At 49.7% G+C, this 22860-nt stretch overlaps 1 protein-coding gene across 1 annotated transcript in view; it reads left to right on the top strand.

Moving 5' to 3' along the window:
• Positions 1-22534, top strand: part of LOC142577972 (uncharacterized) — a 40752-nt gene extending 18218 nt beyond the window's left edge. Inside the window, exons 3-4 of the mRNA XM_075687397.1 lie at positions 5181-5387; positions 21574-22534. Coding sequence (XP_075543512.1) covers positions 5181-5387; positions 21574-22317 — 951 coding nt within the window. The 3' untranslated portion in view covers positions 22318-22534. The remainder of the gene's footprint in view (positions 1-5180; positions 5388-21573) is intronic.
• The last annotated feature ends 326 nt before the right edge of the window (positions 22535-22860 follow it).

Raw genomic sequence — 22860 nt, 5'->3', positions numbered from 1 at the left:
GCTTATGTAACATGCATAGTGACAGAGTGAAACTAAAGCTACTGTGTGTTCTGTTGTTTTGTATTTCTTGTTATGCATCAACCACAACATTATTTGGGTATGCACCGTAGCATTTCAACATAAAACATAATATGTATGCTGACTTCAGCTCATTGCATGTGCTCGGCTTACAAGCTCAAAATTTGAAGCATGTGTTGTGAATATCACCTGGCCATTGGTTCCAAGCTCGAAATGCGTATGTATAAATGAGCAAAGGATATGTGGAAAAAAAGGAAGTACCATGGGCCTCGAATTTACCATGTTTTTATTGACTGCGATCGTCACGATCTGCGAAAAACAAGTGCCACATGGGTCGAGTGGCTCGAGGCGAGAGCGCGCTCACGTGCACGGAGAATAACTGCGTGTGTTGAGCAAAAAAAGGCGTACACGTGTACCCGCGTCAAGCGTGCAAGACGCGAACGATCCCTGCAATGAACTCCTATTTTCGTAGCATCGCTAACACCGCGTGCACTTGCTTAAATAACTTCTAAAACAGTGCCGAAAAGAACAAGCAAGCTGTACTGATACCTCGCACACGCGGGTGTTTTTTGTAGGCTTGAAGTTCTCCCGGCCGATTCTGTGTAATCACGCAGAACGACGCTCTCGGTCATTTTCCCGGTCGGAATCTAGAAAAAAAAGTCTTTCTAGACTCAGTTCGGTTGCTGCATCCGAAGGCGCAGCAGCCAGGCATGATTTCCTTGCAGTCAAATGCGAGCGCGACAATCAGAACACACACACACACACACACACACGCACACACACACACACACAAAACGTAGGGAACCTGCGCTGCCTGCGCTCTAACTCAGCCGGCCCGCCCGGCGCTTGGAAAGTGTATGGCACCCCAGAGGTCACATGGTACGGTTGGACATGAATGCGTCGGCGGCACGGGGAAAACGAATGCGGTACTCTGAAATTTTTTCCAGTGACTCTAGTAATCTGAGGTTTATCTCTCACACAAACAGGCGGGTACAGTAGTAGAGCAGCAGCTTCCAGGTTTATATTATGCGGACGACATTGTGTTGCTAGCTAACAAGCGAAGTGATTTGCAACGTCTGGCTAATATCTGTGGACAGGAAGGCGACAATTTAGGTTTGAAATTTAGTGTTAGAAAATCAGGTGTTATGGTATTCAGTGAAAACTGTGAACATACAGTGGCAATACAGGGCCAGGAAATAGCTCGTGTAAGAGAATATAAATACCTTCGCATATGGATAAACGAAGGCAATAGATATATGGAAACACAGGAATAAACAATAACAGTAAAGGGGAGGAGAAATGCAGCCATAAGGAAGCACAGAGGGCTATGGGGATACAATAGGTACGAGGTACTCCGGGGTATGTGGAAAAGTGTAATGCTTTTAGGACTTACTTTTGGAAATGCGCTTGTTTGCTTTAAATCAGGGTTACAATCAGGACTCAATGGCAAACAAAGGTCAGTAGGACGCCTCGCATTGGGCGCTCACGGGAAGACTACAAATGAAGATGTGCAGGGTGACATTGGCTGGACTAGTTTTGAAGTGAGGGAAGCTCACAGTAAAATTGATTATGAAGGACGACTGAAAAATATTGAAGAAAGTAAATGGCCTGAGAGAGTGTTGAGGTATCTGTACAGGAAAAACATTGATTCATAGTGGAGGAAAAGAACTAGGATGCTTACCAGCAAGTATGCGACCTGTAGGGCGGGCAACACAGCAACAACGAACGTCAAGCGGAAAGTCAGAGAGGCTGAAATAATCTCATGGGTGGCGGCAATGGAAAGCAAACCTGCCATGAGTAATTAAAAGGAAAAAACGAAATCAGGAAAGAAACAATTTATGATAACTCAAGGGACGCTCATTACTTTTCGAAGCGAGATCGGGATGCCTTAGAACACGCACCTATAAAGCGAGATATAAGAAGAAAGAAGAAGCATGTGCTTCCTGCGGTAAAGCTAGGGAAACGATGGAGCATGTTTTATTAGAATGTGAAGGCGTCTGCCCAGCGGTCGATTTAGGCACCACTGGCCTCCTTGAAGCCCTTGGGTTCAGCGGGAGCATGGGACAAGTAAAAATGTCCGCAATAGAGAATAGTAAAAAGCGATTGGTGGAAGAAAAGTAGAGAAACGACAAAAAACGGAGACGTACAAAAGCAAAGTTCGCAATAGGGGGTCAGAAAATTTGGTTGTGGTAGTTCATAGTAGTTCCTTTTCTCTTTTTTTTTCTTTTTTAACCTAGGTGTAATAAAAAGTATAATAGCCAGAGCTTGGTGGCGCAACCCACCACCCCGTTCCAAAGGGGACGCTCATAAGATCCATCCATCCAGCCTCTAATGGAAACGACAAAAATTTGTACTCGATTTTCGAGACAACAACGATAGCTGTGATAAAACTGCGGCTGCTATCATAATAGTCGCTACAGCGTATGTAGTCCGAAGACTCGGCTTTCGATTGATGCCTATCTCCTCTACACATGGCGTAACACTGTTTCCAAAAACGATTTTTAAAACACAGTCGTGCAAATTCATGAGGTATCTGTAAAAATCCGAACGTATCACTGCTGACGCGTTTTAAACGATAGAGCATGCGTTTTTAGCTTGCTGGGATCCCGTCTTTCTCTGGGATGTGCTACAAGGGACGTTCACGAGTTACCTTTAGATCTATATGGAACAAGATTCTTACCGGTAGAAACAGAGGGTTTTCCGTATGACGCTATAATGCTCCTGGACCTCCACAGTTTGTGGAAAGCTCGAACGCAATTCAACAATTCTGATGTCAATATGCGACCTACACGCGATAACTTCATTGAAGTTGTACTACGGCTCAGAGAGGTCCATCCGGCACTTCCTGAACAGCCAACAAGGATTGACATGCTAAATAAATTGGCAGCATTGAAAAAATTTGAATATGTCGTGCTAGCAAAATCCTTGTTGACATGTTTTGATTTTTGTGTAATGTTTGTGTATAATATCACAGCCGGCAAAAAAAAGAAACCGTGGCCTACTGGTTCAATGGCTCACACCTACCGTTTCGCATCACGCTGGCAGTGGTTCGATACCGTGTTGCGTGGTGCTTTATTTGTATCGCCATGTAAGACTGAGTTCCACAGTCTCCCACCAAATGGCCAAAACACAGAATTCAAGATTTGGTTTCGGTTTTTTCAGGAGTGGCCCTCAAATATTCTATTTTCTATTTTTACTTCCTAGAATGTAGCAATGGGTGGCTCATTCTTTAAGTCATCGATTTTATTATCAGATTTTACTTCTTGGACAACATAACAAACATGCGCATGTCTTTTGCGATATGCGTGGCTGTGCTATCGCAAACACCACAGACCAGCGGAGCTGGGGGGATGTTACGGCTTCAGAAAAATCCATGCCGTCTTCCTCTGGAGACTTTCGGTTGGGACGGCGCGACACTTGAGACGCCCGCCGCAACAGAAGCGATTTGTTGAGACGCCATATGCGTCGGTGTCGTGTGCGAGACGCTGCACCGACGCGACGCGGCCGCAACCACCGCGCCTTAGCTCTGATGCATGCTAGCTCCGACACCGTATACCTGGTAGCTTCTTGAAATCCGCCAAAGCCAGTGCGCGGGTTTTTGTGGGACAGCAGTGATGTCACACCACCTGTGTCTCCACCACGGCGCTCCTTCTCCTCCGCAAGGCTCCGCTCACCGTCGCCGCGTCGCTATGCTGCGCGGTGCTGTTTTTATACTCTGCTTTCACTCTCACTCGGCGAAGCTGCGAACGTCAAGAGAAACCCAGCGAGGTTCTAACAGCTTCACTGTAAAAAAAGCAAAAATTATACGGGGCTCTGCTATCGCAAATACCAGAGACCGGTGAAGCTGGGGGAAGGCCAGTAATGTAGTGCCAGACTTCCGTCCCTACGGCGTCCGCCAAAGACGTCTGCTACGGCGTCCGCGACTCGCATGGCCAACGCTGTAGTAGACGCCGCGGTAGTCTCCACTCTGTATGGAGCGGTGGGCGAGGAGGACATGGAGGCACCCTAGCAGCCGCCAGAGAAGAACGCCCCTCCTCCCTCCCCTGACCCCCTGATGAAGGCACGAATCCAGTGCGGGTTTCTCGCTCGCGTGCGCACGGCTATTCTGCGCGATGCTATTTCTATAGTCAGCTTTCCCTCTCTCTGAGCCCTCTCCCTCAACTAGGCGAAGCTGCGGACGTAAAGAGAAACCCAGCGAGGTTCTAACAGCTCCACTGTAAAAAACTATCGTGCCTTGTAGCATGGGCATACTCAGGAATTCTGGACATTACACCTTCACCACTCTGGAACTTCACCACAATGCACCTGCGTAACTGCGTTGGCAAAATTTTAGAAAATTTTATTTCTATATATCGGCCGAGTATCAACAACTTTCAACTGACCGCACCGAGAGGGTGGTCCCTTCTAACAACATATGCATTTATGGCACTTAGTCGGAAAATTGGTGTTCGATTAACGCAGCGTTTTAACGCTATAGCGTTAAGGAGCCCGTGTCGAAGAAGAACCGGCGTCGCGCGTCCGGCGGCAGGCGTCACTTCTGCAAAATATATTTTCGCACCACACATACCCAGGCCCTTCATGTGACGTAGGTATTTACTGAACTAATTGAATTTCTCAAGCTGAACTACGTGGAAAAATCGTAAACTACGACTTATACAAAACCTACAGACATGATAGCTCTCAGATTGTAATTTGACTATACGAGAAAACATGATTCCGTTACGCGAAAACTCAAAGAAACGTCTTTCCCAGAGTTTCTACAATTCATAAACCGGCCGCAGCGTCCACGGTATAGGTAGTGCCAGCAAGTGTTCTTCAGCCTACAGTCATGAGCATGCACCCGCCCAACCTCACGGATCCTATCATTGGAGAGTTTTCGGATAGGGGACGCAAGCGGCTTGCGTACGCAAGAACTAGGGGCGACGGTACTGCGCATGCGCAGACCTAGACGTAGGAGTCTGTGCATGCGCAGTACCGTGACCCCTATTTCTTGCATACGCAAGCCGTTTGCATCTCCTAATCTAAAGCTCTCTAACTTGTCACAACGCTCTTCAAACAACTTACATAAATTTCGGAGCCTGATTGTCCTTTAGGGAAACGTTCAATGCAGCCGATGTGAATGTCTTTGGCTTTGTCTCCACCAATTACCTGTCACTGCGCAGGTGCAGCGTATCGACTCCGACTCGGTGCTGGAAGTTTTTTTGCAGCTGAACGGCTCGCCTATGCGAGGGGCATATTCTACCTCGAGGAATTTCACGCACCTCGTGCTGTACGCTGCCGTCGTGGGCAACGGCCAACAGGGGGCCACAGCGGGACCGGATGACGTCGCTCTCGCTGCGAGGACGTTTCCGCTCGTCGAAAACGTGGAGGTACGCACCGAGATCGCCAGCTTCACATTTTATAAGCAGATTTCTGCTTAATGTTGTCGATTTGCTCGTAGCATCTGCAAGTCAGGCGTTACGAAGCTTTGTAGTTGGACCTTTTTGAGATTTTCTTTTCCATAAATTGGCAGTTTTATACATATTCTCGCATGTCTAATTACTTTTTTGTCAGAAAATTTATACCCTGTGGTGACTGTAACTTATAACGGAGTTCCGCCTCTGCTATACATTTTCGGTGGTTTCCTCGCTGTCGCAGTCTTCGCAGGTATCACTGTCGGCTATTCCGATGCGTCGAGTGAAGATATTCGTAAAAACTACACCAAGCTACAATCAGCAAAGAATGTGAAGAAATCTCAAGTGACATATAACCCGCCGTGGTTGCTTAGTGGCTTTGGTGTTGCGCGGCTAAGCACGAGGCCGCGGAATGAAATCCCGGCCACGGCGGCTGCAGTTCGAAGGGCCTAAATGCAAAAACATGCATGTACTTAGATTTAAAAAGAACCCTAGAGCGTCAAAATTAATACGGATTCCCCCACAACGGCGTGCCTCATAATGAGATCGTGGTTTTGGCACGTAAAACCACATAATTTAATTTTCTTATACGATACACAGGCCACATATCCAATAATCTCGTGTGTACACATATCAATCGCATGTTCTCAATGGATCATACATATATATATATATATATATATATATATATATATATATATATACAGGGGAGAGAATGCGGAGCCAGAGGAACGTATCGGTACTGAAAGCTTGGCGCATTACACGCGGACGTAAATGCATTTGCGACATTGTTTTGAAAATTAGCCAGCTGAGTTACACCGACATATTGATCGTCTAAACGTCTGTCGTCGTTTTTTGTTTTTGTAGGCCAATATATGACTTCGTTTTGCGGAAGATTGCCGCCTGCAGTCCGCCTGCGCCAAAATGGACGAGTTCACGTAATACCCCCGTGACCTCCGTCTATGGCGCCTCCTGTGAATCAGTCAGTGCTGACGTCACATGAGAGGTACCACATTTTCAACATAGGTAGCGCCACTGCGATATTTCAATTTTCGTCGTCATCTCACTTACAATAGCTCTGTCCTCGCGACGTATGGTGAATTACTCATCACAGCTAGAAACGTAATCGTTCATTCTAACTTCACTTTCTGTTTTCGTTTAGTGTCCCTTTAAGACAGCTAGCAAGGTGTCGGTAATTACAGCTGTTTCCATGCTTCGTGAACGATAAGCGGGAACGGTAAGCACAGAAATCATCCATTCGAGGCACAGATAGGGAATGCGTTAGCCAAGACTTAAAATTCATTATGAGCCTATTTTTATGTCAACTGCAGGACGAAGGCCTCGCCCAGCGATCTCCAATTACATCTGTCGTGCGCCAAGTTATTCCAACTTGCGCCTGCGAATTTCCTAATTTCATGATGCCACCTAGTTTTCTGCTGTCCTCGACTGCGCTTCCCTTTTCTTGACACCCGTTCTGCAACTCTAATGGTCCACCAGTTCCCCGTCCTACTGATTATATAGCCTGCCCAGCTCCATTTTTTCCTCTTAATGTCAATTAGAGTATCGGCTATCGCTGTTTGCTTTCTGATCCATACCGCTCTCTTCCTGTTTATTAATGTTACGCCTAACATATTTATTTTATCGCTTTTTGCGTGGTCCCTAAGTTGTCCTCAACCTTCTTTGTCAACCTCCATGTTGCTGTACCATGTGTTAGCGCCGGTAGAATGCATTGATTGTACACCTTTTTTTTTTCAAAGGTGATGGTAAGCTTCCAGTCAGGATCTGGCATTGTCTGCCGCGTGCGCTCCAACCAATTTATATTCTTCTGTAAATTTCATTCTCTTGATCAGGGACCCCTGTGAGTGATTGACCTAAATAAACGTACTCCTTCACCAACTCCATAGGCTGACTGGCAATCCTGAACTCTTGTTCCCTTGAAAGGCGATTGGTCATTAGTTTTATCTTCTGCATATTCGAACAGACGTTGTCCCCATGTCCACTAACATCGCTAGGATGGCTTCCATGAGGGAACGTAGCACCGAGATTACTTGACGATCTGTTTTAGGTGAGTCATCCATGGCCGGAGAAGGCTCCGGTGGGGACGCGACCTTCTGAGGTTCCTTAGCAAGGTAGCGGCTCAGTAGAGTAGGCCATTCCTCTAAAGAAGCGCACTTAAAGTGCTGGACGCCTTGAACCCAATGCTTGAATCCCTAAATGTTGCTACCCGTACCCCATCCTTCCGAAAAGAAGTCAAGGCAGCGTCCGTCATCCAATGGAACGCCAGAGGCCCAAAATCATCACGTCTTTCAGATTTTCGTCAGTTTGTGTACACCAGTCTGTTTCCACTCATCGTCATTTGTGAGCCCAACTTGTAGAAACCAATCAGACTGTCAGGGTACGAAGTTATCATGTTTACAACAAATGGTGCATGCAGCAAAATCATCGTTTTTGTTGGTCGTGAACTTGCCTATGTTTTGCAACCAATTGCTCCCCACGACTGCAATCGATATATATGCATCACAGTTAAAAAGAACAAACTCTTGTTTACTCTCATCATCATCATCAGCCTGGTTACGCCCACTGCAGGGCAAAAGCCTCTCCCATACTTCTCCAACTACCCCGGTCATGTGCTAATTGTGACCATGTTGTCCCTGCAAACTTCTTAATGTCATCCGCCCACCTAACTTCCTGCCGCCCCCTGCCATGCTTCCATTCTCTTGGAATCCAGTCTGTAACTCTTAATGACCACAGGTTATCTTCCCTCGTAATTGCATGCCCCCCATTTCTTTTTCTTAATGTCAACTAAGATGTCATTAACTCGAGTTTGTTCCCTCACCCAATCTGCTCTTTTCTTATCTCTTAACGGTACACGCATCATTTCTCCTTTCCATAGATCGTTGCGTCGTCCTCAATTTAAGCACAACCCTTTTCGTAAGCTTCCGAGGGAAGAAGAAGAAGACCACGGAGTGCAGGCGTGCTTCGTGTCGGCTCCTCTATTTTCCTATGTTTTTGGCGGATTATCGAGCTTCTCGTGGTACTTCTTCTTACCAGGGATCGGCGGACTCTTCAGGACTCCCCCGACATCAAGTTTCGCCAGGTGGGCCCATCTTCTGGCCGATAAGCAGCGCCTTTTGTCCCGCCACGCAGGCGGGACAAGCTAAGCCTATCTCCACGTAGGCCACTATTTCCCGGCCGCCGCGGCGGCGGGGCGTGCCAAGCCTACCGTGCAAAGTGCCAGGCCTTTCCTGACGTTAAATGGAAGTTGTCCAGGTAGAAGGAACAGATATTAGGCCGGAAGATTTCGGCGAGGGAGCGGGGTGGTGCGATGTCAAGAGGAAGAAACAGGCCGACGGTGCGACCGAGTCGGCGCATAACCAGCATGTGCACATGCAGCGACGGACGGTAGCCACATCGACTACGGGAGTCACCACAGCGCAGTACAAAAGGAAGTACGCCCGTCACGTGCAGCAGGTTGCCATGGCAAGCCGAATGCATGAGTTACCGCCGGATGATTACAAAATCGTCGTACGCCCCCGAGGCGGCTTCAACGTGCGCGATTACGGGACGGATCGCATTTACTGCTGCCTACGTAACGCGGCGGGTGTAGGCAGAGAAGCGGCGGGGGAAGATAGCATCTGCCTCAACGTTAAACAGAACGTGGTGGTGCTCAGCACGCCGTCTGAAGACAGAGCCAAACGCTACGGAGCCATTAGCAAGCTTTGTATCGGAGACCGCGAGTTTGAGGCGAATACCTATCAAGCCGCCCCGGAGAACACTTCCAAGGGCCTGATTAGGAACATTTCCAAGAGCGAGAGCCCGGCAGACATCATCGCTAATCTAGTGACGCAGCGCAACCCCGGAGTGCTGCACGCGAAGCGCATGAGCAAAACGGACAACATAATCGTTTTGTTCGACGGATTCCACGTACCGAGATACGTATATTACGGACCTATGCTCGTCAGATGCTCCCTCTACAGGAAGCAGATTGACGTGTGCTACGAGTGCGGAAGGCTGGGACACCGCGCCGACGTGTGCCCCAATCCCAACGACAAGATTTGCCGAGGATGCGGACGCAACAATCCGTCGCCTGACCATCAATGCGAGCCGCAGTGTCGACTGTGCGGCAAGGGACACTTCACGGGAGACCGCAGGTGCAAGGCGAGATACAAGACCCCATACATAGTCAAGCGTCGCCAACTAGAGCGAAAAAGACAAGAAGAGGAAGAAGCAGCCACAGCGTACGGCAGCGGTTACAACAGCAGCAGCGACTGTAATTGCAACGCCGGCTACTACCTCAATTTTCCAAAGATAGACCGTCATTTAGTCACCGACAACCGAAGAGGACGCTCGACTAGCCGCGGCGGGAAGGGTGGTGCGGGAAAATCCCGATCTCGATCCCGCTCTCGCAACCGAGCACAGAGGCCGAGAAGCACGTCGATGACGCGCGGTGGCGGCGGTCCGGGCACCGCAGCTGTGGGCCACATCAACCAACAAAGTCAGCAGCAGCAGCCGTGGCAGCAGCAAGGTCACAGGAACACTGGGCAACAGGTGAGCTGGGCGGCTGTCGCCGCTTCTCCCGGCGGCGGAGGCGCTTCGGCGGGCCGCTCTGGCGGGCCCGCCGTCGGCGGCGGCGGTGGGAACGAGCTCGAGCGAGCGATAGAGCGAGTCCTAAAACAACGTTTAGAGCCATTAGAATCAATAATTGCCGAGCTTAAACGCGAAAATGCGCTCCTTAGAGAGGAGAATATCAAATTGAAAGGCGAGGCTCCAAAACCGCAGCAACCATCGAAACGTCAAACGACGATGCCGCCGTCCTCGGCGCCGCGATCACCGACTCCATCACGGCCTGGGCCGGCCGGGATGGACACGGACAACGAGGGCAGCTCGAGGGGGACGGCGGATGAACGCGATGATCATCCAGTTACCGCGAAAAGGATCGCACTAGATCCCGCAAGACCCGACAGCAAACAGGGATGCGGCCGTTATGAGAAACTACAGAACCGTGTAGACAACATCGAGAAGAGCCTCGAGGAACGCTTTACAAGACAGACGGCTCATATGAACGAAATGTTCAATAACGCGCTAGCTAAGCTCTCTGAACAAATAACACAAATGTTCGCCGCGCACTTGGCGCGTATAGCGACATAGAAACAAGGCTGTCGCCAGCTGCAGGCAGACCAATCAGAACAATGAGCAAGCCGTACGCTAGACAGCAACAACACAATCAGCAGCAGCAAAACACGCTCACAGACGTAGAGACGCAACCGCAGCAGCAACCAAGTCGCCTTGATGGTGACGGGTTAAATTAAACACAGGCATCACCATGGCTACACACGCAAAGAAGCACACTAACACTGGGAAACAACAATACACAATCTGGCAGTGGAACTGCCGGGGCTACAGGAGGAAGCGGGGTAATCTCCAGCAATTCATACGCAGCCGCAAGACGAAACCGGACGTGATCCTTTTACAGGAGACAAACCATCCGGTTAAACTAGCTGGCTACAAAGCCATAGACGCGACCGCGACGGAGAACAGGCAAAGAAGGAAACGGGCTACACCCCGCGTGACGGGTGGCGCTGGACCGGGGGCGATGGTCCGGCGCCGGCCGTCTCCCCCGCCACGCCCGTTGCCGGTCGCCGCCGTGCTCGTTCGACGTAATGTCACTGTGGCGCAGCGAGAACTTGCCTGCGCAAATATACCTCACGTGTTCGTAGAATTAATTCCTAAGAGCGGCCGAGGGCTCTTCGTCCTTAACGTGTATAGTAAACCCACGCTGCAGCACAGATTCGGGGACCTACTGCGGGGCGCGCGCGCGGCCTCCGGCGGCGAGCCTCTACTTGTTGCGGGCGACTTTAACGCGCCCCACGGAGCCTGGGGCTACACCCGAGAAACACCCAAGGGCAAACACCTTTGGGAAGACTCGCAAGACCAAAGGCTTGCACTGATCGCGAATCCCGCCGATCCTACACGCAGAGGGAACAGCGTGAGTGCTGATACGTTACCAGACCTTGCGTTTGTTTCAAATGTAACAACAGCGCACTGGCAAAATACCCAGGAAGATTTGGGGAGCGACCATGCGCTGATCGAGACCACGATAGGCACGGGCCCGAGCGGTCGTGGTACTAACCCTGAGGGCAAAGGTCGTCAGCTCAAACTCGTGAAGTGGGACACGTTCCGCAAGAAGCGAAAAGAAGCGGGGCGAGGCGACGAGCCGATTACGGACATAGACGAGTGGAGTGAGACGCTCAGAAGGGACGTAGGCGCAGCAACGAGCGACGTTCCGCCCGAGGCGAACCTCGAAATAATTGACAGCAGGCTCCTACACATGTGGAAAGCAAAGCGAGCCCTCCTAAAGAGATGGAAATGCCAAAGACATACTAAGGCGTTGCGCAAACGCATAGCACAGTTAGACAGAGGCATTGAAGAACACGCGCTTCAGGTATGCAGGGCACAATGGGAAGACACGTGCAACGGCCTCGAGAGGCAGATGACCGGGGCGAGCGCTTGGCGCCTTTTTAGACACCTATTAGATCCGGAGGAGACTCGGGCCGCTCAAGGCCACAAGACTCGTAGACTCGTAAGAGATTATAAAGGCGATAACTTCCTCGACGCAATACGTGACCGTTACTTTAAGAAGGCCGAAAGCATCCAGCACGCCGAGTACGACGGCGTCACAAACGAGAAACTGGACGCGGAATTTAGCGATTCGGAAATTCGGTTAGCCTTGTTCGAACTCAACACTCGATCGGCGCCCGGCCCAGACCGGGTTACCAACAAGACTCTCCGAAACCTAGACGACGAGTCAATCTCCCGACTCGCGGCCTACGTCAATGAGTGCTGGCGAGAGGGTTCCCTTCCCGAAGCGTGGAAACGGGCCCGCGTTATTATGATTCCTAAACCTGGCAAGCAAGTTACGCTCGATAATCTAAGACCGATTTCGCTTACGTCTTGCGTCGGCAAAGTCATGGAACACGCAGTTCTCACCCGCGTGACCGACTTTCTCGAAGATCATGACGCGTTCCCGCACACCATGCTAGGATTCCGCCGCAACCTCTCAGCACAGGACGTATTGCTTCAGCTTAAACACCAGATCGTTGACGACACTACCAGCTCCACTAAGGCAATTCTAGGCTTAGATATTAAAAAGGCGTTTGACAATGTTAAGCACGAAGCGATCTTAAAAACAATTAGAACATTAGGACTAGGCCAAAGAATGTATAATTACGTTAGAGATTTCCTCACAGGTAGGCGCGCATGCGTCGTCGTCGGCGACGAGGAATCACCGGAATTTGAGACGGGTCCGTGCGGCACGCCGCAAGGGTCCGTCATATCACCATTACTATTTAATTTAGTTCTACTCGGTCTACCCGAGAAATTAACAGAAATAGAAGGATTACATCACAGTCTCTACGCGGATGACATCACCATCTGGGTTCCCGGAGGAGGATGTGACGGTCACGTCGAGCGAACGCTGCAGGCAGGAGTAGATGCGGTTCAAAATTACTTGCGTGGAACGGGCCTCGAGTGCTCGGCAACCAAGTCCGAGCTCTTACTCTACAAACCCACAAGGAGAGGTCGTAAAACCCTGCGCGAAGAGGAACGGGAATATTCTAAAATACGCATTACATTGGCAGATGGTACTCCCGTACCGCACGTAGAGAAAATTAGAATCCTAGGGTTACACCTGCAGGCAAACGGCCATAACGGAGAGACGGTGCGAATACTTCGTCGTTCGGTAGATGACACGATCCGACTCTTGCGTCGCATCACGAATAGACGCAATGGTATGCGTGAAGGGTGCGCGATCCGTCTCGTGCAGGCGTACGCGATAAGCCGCATAACGTATGTTGCCCCCTACCTGAGGTGGATCGGGTCCGAAAAAAACAAAGTCGAATGCATGATCCGAAAGGCTTTCAAGAGGGCGGTCGGCGTTCCACTCAACGCGAGCACCGACAAGTTTCTAGAGCTCGGAGTTCACAACTCCCTCAACGAGTTAATCGAGGCGCACGACATTGCGCAATACGAACGATTATCAAGGACAAAGGCAGGTCGATGCATCCTCGAGTCGCTCAGCATCGCGTACAACACTCAGCATGGAGAAAAGACGGCGGTTCCCGCCTCTGTTCGCGACCGCCTGATCATCCCGCCGCTTCCCAAAAACATGCACCCGACGCACCACGCCGGGAGGCGCAACAAACGAGCAAGCGACCTTCAGAAGAAGTTAGGTGACAGCGACGAGGCGGTGTACGTAGACGCGGCTCGATATGGAGGAGGGAGAAGCGCGCACGCGATAGCGGTTGTAGACCGTTCGGGTAGGTGCCTCGCGAGCGCCACGGTGACCACGGGACACACGGAGGCGGCCGAAGAAGCCGCGATAGCCCTAGCACTCGTCGCGGTGCCGAACGCTGCGATCGTGATCAGCGACTCGCAGGCGGCAATCCGCGGCTTCGCGCGTGGTCGTGTCTCGCGGGAAGCGGCCCGCATACTCCAAATTTCTGACGACGGCTACTCGCCCTCGCAACCCCAAAATTCTACGGTCTTCCTCCTCTGGACCCCGGCACACACTGATGTTCCACTCGCGGGAAACGAGGCGGCCCACGCCACGGCTCGAGGTCTCACACGCCGAGCCGCCGCTGATTATGAGGCCGCCTCCGCCCCCGAGAGCGGGGCATCGGATCTGCCGGATCGGGACACTACAACAGAAACACAGCAACAAGAAACACACTGGGCGTGGGGCGATCGCCTAACCACGTTCAGAGACCTCACCCAACACTACAGACTCGAAAGACGCACATTCCCGCCACCGCGCGATAAATTGAACAGGAACGAGGCCGTAACATTACGCTTGCTCCAGACACACACCTACCCTAGCCCCGCTATCTTACACCACTGCTATCCGAGTTTGTATCCAACAGACGCGTGTAAAACATGCGGACACAGAGCAACGCTGCGACACATACTCTGGGTGTGTGCCGGCAACAACGGTAATCAAAGCAGCTCCGTTGGCGACGCGTCCAGAATCGCTGCTGTTGCCAGAGTAGGAGAAGGCTCGAGCTCCGTGCTTCCCGACGCCGCCCCGGATGCGGGAGCCGCCGGGGACCTTCTCCGTAGGCGTCGCCGCCGCTGGGAGGCGGCAATCAGAAGTTCAGAGCTGGCAGACCAGCTCTGGGCCGTCCGGCAAGCCAAAGATGCCGCTCGAGTCCAAGAACTTCGAGCCGTCACCTGAGGCTACCACATCAAGAACTGCCGGACTATTCTTTACTAAAGTTTCTTCTTCTTCTTCTTCTTCGTAAGCTTCCAGGTTTCTGCCCCATACGTGAGTACTGGTAAGACACAGGTGTTATACAATTTCCTCTTAAGGGATAATGGCAACCTGCTGTTCAAACGCACCCCAGCCCATTCTTATTCTACTGATTATTTCAGTCTCATGATCCGGATCCGTGGTAACTACCTGCCCTAAGTAGATGTATTCCCTTACCACTTCCAGTGCCTCGCTACCCATCGTAAACTGCTGTTCTCTTCCGAGACATTACTTTAGTTTTCTGCAGATTAATCTTTAGGCCCACCCTTCTGCTTTGCCTCTCCAGGTCAGTGAGCATGCATTGCAATTGGTCTCCTGAGTTAGTAAGCAAGGCAATATCATCAGCGAATCGCAAGTTACTAAGGTATTTTCCATTAACTTTTATCCCCAATTCTTCCCACTCCAGGTCTCTGAATACCTCCTGTAGACACGCTGTGAATAGCATTGGAGAGATCGTATCTCCCTGTCTGACGCTTTTCTCTATTGGGATTTTGTTGCTTGTTTACTCTCATGGGGGTGTATATATTGCCTTCAAGCAATTTTGATGCTAAAAGATTAGCGGATATCTTGAGTGTTTGTCCCGCCGCATGGGTCATCATAGGAGATTTCAATGCACACCATCTAGCATGGAGAAGTACAAGGACAAATGCAAGAGGACGAAGATTAGCAAGTATCGCCTAGAACTATGGCCTCACTCTCCTGTACGATGGTAGCCCCACTTTTCTATGAGGCGTGGCATACGGCAGCTGCCTCGACCTTGCTTTCGTCTCCAACTCTCTCGCCAGATATCTGAAGTGGTTTCCAGATATTGAGACACATGGGAGTGATCACATTCCCACCTATCTAAACATTAAAGGCATGCCGTCTAGATCTGGTCCACGGAATACTATTCGGCCGATTCAATGGGCCAACTTCAAATCTGATGTGTAAGATGCAAGATACCTGCCGCGAGGGCCTACCCTCAGATTTAGAGCAAACAATTAAATATACGATGCAAAGCGTCACTCGCATGATGACGATGTCTTCCACGCGAAACGACTTCGGCATGGAATTAGAGCGACTTCGAGCACTTCGTCTCTGGGTGGAACGTCGATATCGGTGTACAAGATCAATCCATGAGTTTACGACGGCCAGGAGGATGCAAAAGAAGATTCAGCGTCCTATGGATAGATTCGCGTCGGAACTTTGGAGAAAGTTTTGCCAGACACTAGACCCCCGCAAGCCACTGTCACACATTTGGAAAACGGTGCAAGGTCTACGTTGCCTTCCGTAACAGCGTTTTCCATTCAAGGCGCTCGCGCTTTTCCAAGGGCGGCAAGACATCGATGTCGCAGAAGACATTTGTACGCGGATCGCAGACCAAGCGACTCGTCCAGATCCTCCAGCCCGAGGTGACGTCCCCCATTCTCGTGATTGCCGCATGGACCTTCCTTTTACAATGGAGGAGCTCGAGACGGCACTAGCTCTCTGCAGGCGCTCTTCATCTCCATGTCCAGATGGTATATCACACCGAGCCTTGTGCTATCTCGGAGAATCCGCACGGAGAGAATTATTGAGTCTTTACAGCTCCTCATGGCAGGAGGGAAATGTTCCTGACGAATGGAACGTAAGCCGCCTGGTGCCACTCTTGAAGCAGGGCAAATCCCTCCTAGAGCTCAGCTCTTATCGCCCAATAACGCTGGCCAGCTGTGTAGGAAACCTAATGGAACGGATGATCCTTGGCCGCCTGGAATGGTACCTTGAACACTACAAGATATATCCGAATTCCATGGCTGGTTTCCGACGTGACCGCTCTTCCATCGACTATCAATCTCGTTTCATATATCCAGCACTAAAGGTCCCGTGAGCGTTTATCTGCAGCTTTATTCTTAGACGTGAAAGGCGCATACGATAACTTATTACATGAGGCCATTCTCGACGCTCTTACGACGGTTGGCCTATCTGGTCGAGTCTTTTTGTGGATTGCAAGTTACCTATCTGCAAGATCATTCTTTGTGTTAACTGACGATGGCCCAAGTACGCGACGCTATACCAGCAGGGCGTTCCTCAAGGCGGTGCTCTCAACCCGACGCTATTCAACCTCGCTCTTGTTTGATTTGCTGAATACTTACCAACTACCATCAAGATTTCAATATACATAGATGACATCTGTGTCTGGACTTCGGCAGTTACACGTCCTCGTATATGTGCGCGGCTTCAAAGAGCGGCAACTTTGACAGCGAGCTACTTGTGTAAACAAGGTCTCAGCATATCACCAGAAAAATGCGCACTAGTGGCATTTACTCGCAAACCAATGACGCCTTATGCCATCTCAATCAACGGGCGGACCATTTCCTATGTCAGAACCCACAGATTTCTTGGCGTAATTATTGACCGATATCTCTGTTGGTGCCCGCACGTGGCCTACATAAAACGGCGCTTGACAGCAACTTCCCAGTTGTTTAAATACTTGAAAGGAAAGACATGGGAGATGTCAATATACGCAATGCTGAAACTCTACACAGCTCTCTTTCTCGGTTTTTTTAAGATATAGTGTGCCTGTACTGAAGAACACCTGCAAGACAAATACTCGTGTTCTGCAGGCAGCACAAGCTCAAGCACTCAGAGTTTGCCTTGGTTTGCCCAGATGCACGTCAACAAAGGCAACTATTGCGATTACTCGGGACCATCCAATGCAAACTTGCATTACGGTGGAAGCCCTGAGAACGCATATCAGGCATCTTTCACGTGCCCCCTATGACCATCTGGCAACACTACCTTCAGACAGGCACCAAGCATCATTCTCTAAAACTATCATCAAGTACAACGACAAACTCCCCCGGGCTTCACCGCTGCATCTAAACCATCGATACCCCTCTGATGCCTTATCAGCCCCACACTAGATCTCAGTGTACCAGGAATTGGGAAACAGTCTGAGGTGTCGTCACCTGTGCAGAAACAACTGTCTCTGCTTCTGCACATGAGGTATGCGGACAATGTACATGTTTATACTGACGGTTCTACAAACATCCAGTGTTCGTCCGGTGCTGTGGTTGCCCCAGCAATAGGCTGACTACCCAACGACATCGACATCTGCGGAACTAGCTGCTCTTCGCGCTGCACTTTGTTTCGTCAATCTGGAACCACCTCGACAATGGTCAATCTTCAGTGACTCAAAGGCAGCCCTACAATCTGTGCTATCGGCTCTGCGTCGTGGGCCATACCAACAGCTCGGATTCGATATTAGATACCTACTCCGTACATCACATGAGAAAGGACACCGCGCGACGTCAATGACTGCCAAGCCACTGCGGCGTCATAGGAAACGAAGACGCCGATAATGCCGTTCGGGCAGCTCTTGAAGACACACAGGAAGAGGTCATACCACCTTCACGGTCCGACGCAGCCATCAGACTTCGAGTGCTTGCACAGGAGATCACGCTCTCTCTATGGTGCACACCAAGCAGCCAGACCAACCGGAGTAATCGTCAATACCACCTGCTCTCTTTGATGCATCTCTGTATGCCAACTGGACTCCGCCGAAGAGAGGTCATTCTGCTTCATCGCGTATGGCTAGGGGTGGCAGTCACAATATCTTACTCATTTCGCATTGGAATGGCCGACAACGCTCTCTGCAATGCCTGTCTTTGTGAGAAGACGTTAGAATACATTCTGTGTGACTGTCCTGAATATAATGTTCAGAGACAGTCCCTGGCGCCCGCTCTAGCGCACCTTGACAATAGACCACTGTCAGTTGAAACGATTTTCACATGTCGCCGACAGAACACATCGCAGCTGAAGGCGACGAAGGGACTACTTTGGTTTTTGAAAGAGACGGGCTTGTACAAGCGGCTGTGACAGTGATGTCATGTACCACGCAAGAGTGACGGACTGTAACTGACGATGTGTGTGCTGTCCTATGTGCTCGCTCTCTCCTCCCTATCTTTCATACCCCCATCCCGTTCCCATGTGTAGGGTAGCAAACCAGTTGAGCTAAACTGGTTAACCTCCCTGCCTTTCCTTCTCCCCTTTCTCCTTCCTTCCTTCCTTTCTGCATATTAATCTTCAACCCCACTCTTACACACTCTCTGTTAAGGTCCTCAATCATGTGTTGTAATTCGTCCCCAGTGTTGCTGAACAGGACAATGTTATCCGAAAACCGAAGGCTGCTGAGATATTCGCAGTTGATCCTCACTCCTAAGCGTTCTCAGTTTAATAGATGGAATACTTCTTCCAAGCATGCAGTGAATAGCATCGGAGAGATTGTCTCCTTGTCTGACCCCTTTCTTGATAGGCATCTTCCTACTTTTCTTCTGGAGGATTAAGGTACCTGTGGAATCTCTGTAGATATTTCCCAAGATATTCACGTATGCCTCCTGTATTCCTTTATTACGTAATGCATCTATGACTGCTGGTATCTCTACTGAATCAAATGCCTTTTTACAATCTATGATAGTCATATAGAGAGGTTGGTTCTACTCTGCATATTTCTAAATTACTTGATTGATGACATGGATGTGAGCCATTGTAGAGTATCTTTTCCTGAAGCCAGCCTGTTCTCTTGGTTGATTGAAGTCAAGTGTTGACCTTATTCTGTTGGAAATTATCTTGGTGAATATTTTATACAATGCTGAAAGTAAGCTGATGGACCTATAATTCTTTCAATTTTTTAACGTCTCCCTTTTTGTGGATGAGTATAATGTTGGCATTCTTCCAGTTCTCTGGAACAGCTGAAGTCGTGAGACATTTCGCATAAAGGGGCGCTAGCTTTTTAAGCACGATATCTCCTCCATCCTTGGTTAAAGAGTTAAAATTGTTTGTAAATAAAATCACATGGCACTAAAGCGCCCAGTAGAACACATATGCGACACTGATTTCTTAAAAATCCGTAAACCTTTTGAAACGTGCGGTGGTAAACCATTTAAGTGTTGCGCATTTTCAAAATAATTAGCTAGCATGTAAATATCCTGGCCGTTTTCTCATGTGCCAGTAGGTCGCGAATATCTGTGCAGGATAAGCCATTACTTTCCTCAGTAGAGAAGCTGAGCCTGTACAGAAACGTGCGTTCTGCTCTTAATATCGTGGAGGAAAAAAAATTTCGTGCTCACTGCTGCTCTGCTCAAATTTCACATGAAGGTGGTATTTTATAGTTCAATACAAGACTTGGAGCTGTTAGTAGCCGTCTTTCTCAAGAAAGAAACTGCGTGATTATCTTCGTCTACACTCCTCACAGTGTGTAACATTTAAAACACGACGTCTATGTCACTTCCACCGTCTCCAGTACGGCAAAGCATGGATTTCGAGATTAGTTACTATTATTGACTCGGAGGTGCATTCGGGAGGCGCAGACGAAGGCAACACGAAATTTTAATGCAAATAGCATTCTTCGCATTGCCCAACCAGTTTTCTTTCCGACTATCTATCTGTTTTCGTGGGCCGACTCCGAAGATATTGCAGTCTAAAAATGAACTGAATTGAATTCTGGGGTTTTACGTGCGAAAACCACGATTTGATTATGAAATACGCCGTAGTGGGGGATTCCGGATTAATTTTCACCACCAGGGGATCTTTAAAGTAGCCCCACTGCACGGACGACAGGCGTTTTTCCATGTCGCCCCCATCGGAACGTGGCCGCCGCGGCCGGGATTTCATCCCGCGACCTCGAGGTTAGCAGCGCAACACCATAGCTCCTAAGCCACCGCGACGGTTAGTCTGAAAATGTCGGTTGATCCCGACTGCAAGTGCAGTCTAAAAACGTGGCCCTAACGTCGTTCACGGGGCTACTGAATGAAAGAATAAAATTTTAAAAAATTATCTATACTTATTTTTGTTGCAAAAAATGCTATTCGCGTACCTGGTTAGCCATCGTAATAAGTTCACGATTTTTTCTTTCTTAAAAGTTGGGCAAGTCATTATGCCAAGTGCGGCATTAGGCAATGCCGGCCACAAAATGCTATTTGCAGCGAAATTTCACCAAGAACATAGCAGTAGTATCAATCGAACCACTATTTTCTGCAGTTTTGAGAGAAAAAAACATGTAGCCTATTAAGCATCTGAACATTCTCTTTTTACCTCCACTGCCTCAATGCTCATTGCCGAGAAGTTTTACGTATAGGTGAATATCAATGTGTGAAATGCATCCTATACTAATACCATTAAACAGTAGATACATTGTGTAAACCGTCAAGTTTTAACAAGATTACTACTTTGACCACCTAGGACATTTGCTCTGCTGGCCACGAAATCACAAGACCTACACCATTTTTTGTTTATATTCCGCCCACCTTCATTAGGGCCTTCCTCCTTTCGTCTGGAAACAACGCACAGGAAGCGCCTATTACTGTACGAGAAATATGCTTCAGAAGAATTTGTTCTTGGCTTATATTTGGAATTTGTTTGTTTTGTTCGTGCCTCTCTAAAAAAACACATAAAAGTGTTTTTCCGAGCGTGAAAGATGCCCGCTCGGAAAAACACAGTTGCCGCGCGCGACTGGCCTCTCGAGGCACTTTGCGTGTATTCGCTGGCTTCTTTCAGCTCCGAAAAACACTTTTACGCAGCGCGCACTGAGCAACAGAAAGCTGTATCGGGAGTTTCTCACGTTGCTCTGCAATTTTCTCACTGGCATTTTTGATCTCGTTATAATATTTGAGAAGTTGATTAATTAATTAAGGCTCAATATGTAATTGTGCGGAATGCAAAAAAAAAAAAGTCTGAGTACCTCCAAGCGACGGAGAACATTACCTTGGTTCTGTCCGGCTACGTGGCATTTGCATATCTTTAACTCTTGCTGCATGACAGTTGGGACACCCTGTACGTATGCAGCTATGTACGTATACGTACGTGCGTACGCGTACGTTACAGCAACGACGTCACTCGCAGGTGCTCGTGAGATCGTTAGGAGCCCTGGACGAGATGTCGGCGTTCCGTCACGTCCGCGGCCTCGCCGTGGCACTCGCTCCACCCATCGCCTACGCCAGCGCGCATTCGGAACTGCAGCGGCTCCTGCAAAACTGGCCGCGCCTCGAGAAACTCTCCCTGGAGTTTTGCGGTGGCGTGCGCCTGTCGGCGATTGCCCGGTCGTGTCCGCAAGTCAGAAGCCTGCGCTTCGCCTTCTGCAGGTGGCACAGAGCGGACTCCCCGGTGGACGCCGACGCATTCCCCGAGCTCGAGAGCGTCGAGTGGAGCATGCGCGTGTCCGAGGCCGCCTTCGAGGCGCTATTCTCGGCCACGTGCGGCAGGCTTCGCACGCTGCAGGTGTACGACGACGAAAGCTGCTGCCGGTTCCTGCACTTGTGCGCCCGCCAAGGCCCGCGCACGCGTTTCCCGCGTCTCGAAGAACTGCTCCTGGCCACGAACTTGCCCGTGCGCGCGATGGGGCTCGAGCCGGAGTTGCTTCACCGAGTGATTGGGGCCCTGCCCGTGCTTCGGCACCTGGCGACAGACAGCTACGACCTGAGGCTGTTCTTCGAGAACTACTGCGTTCCGCGCGACCGTGTGTCCTTGTCCTGGGCGGCGTGCGTACTCTGTGCCATCCACGGCAAGGAGATCCCAAGTCGTGGACAAGCGGCTACTTTAGCGGCCAACGCAGTGGCCTTCAATGGCCAAACGTGTCTGCTTGTGTAGTCAGAACGTACGAAAAAGACGGGAAGACCACAGCGACCTTTTAATTCCTTGACCTAAATAACTGTCAACATAAGTTGTCTAAAATCTCCTCTTTGCAGCTGATGGTGACCAAGGGTGACCGGCCGTTGGCAAACAGCCCTTACGAACTGAAAGCTTTACGCTTCCGTGCTGTTTATTCGCCAACTTACCGTAAGTAAACAATGTATTAGTTTTCCATTGAGAATGCCTGTTTATATCCCGAAATGATGTTTTCGATACACTCTGCAATGTTCGTAATAACAGGATTGAAAATTCCGCGCAGAACAGTTCATGCTGACGTGGCCCATGAGGCTGTTGGTTACATCGCTTTTGCTTTTGGAAACGCGGCGCTGGAGGTTCCGCTGTTAGTTAAAAGAGAAATCTCCCAAAAGTATGTATAGTGGAGTGTATAGTGCGCATTGAATGAGCAAATGAAAACACTAAAGCGCCGCGCATCATTTTGAAGGAATCCAAACACGATAACGTCGGTCAAACAATTAAGTTATTTGTCTAAATAGAAACAGC

Source organism: Dermacentor variabilis, chromosome 4 (genome assembly GCF_050947875.1).
Source record: "Dermacentor variabilis isolate Ectoservices chromosome 4, ASM5094787v1, whole genome shotgun sequence".
NCBI lineage: Eukaryota > Metazoa > Arthropoda > Arachnida > Ixodida > Ixodidae > Dermacentor > Dermacentor variabilis.
This window is presented reverse-complemented; position numbering and strand designations above follow the sequence as displayed.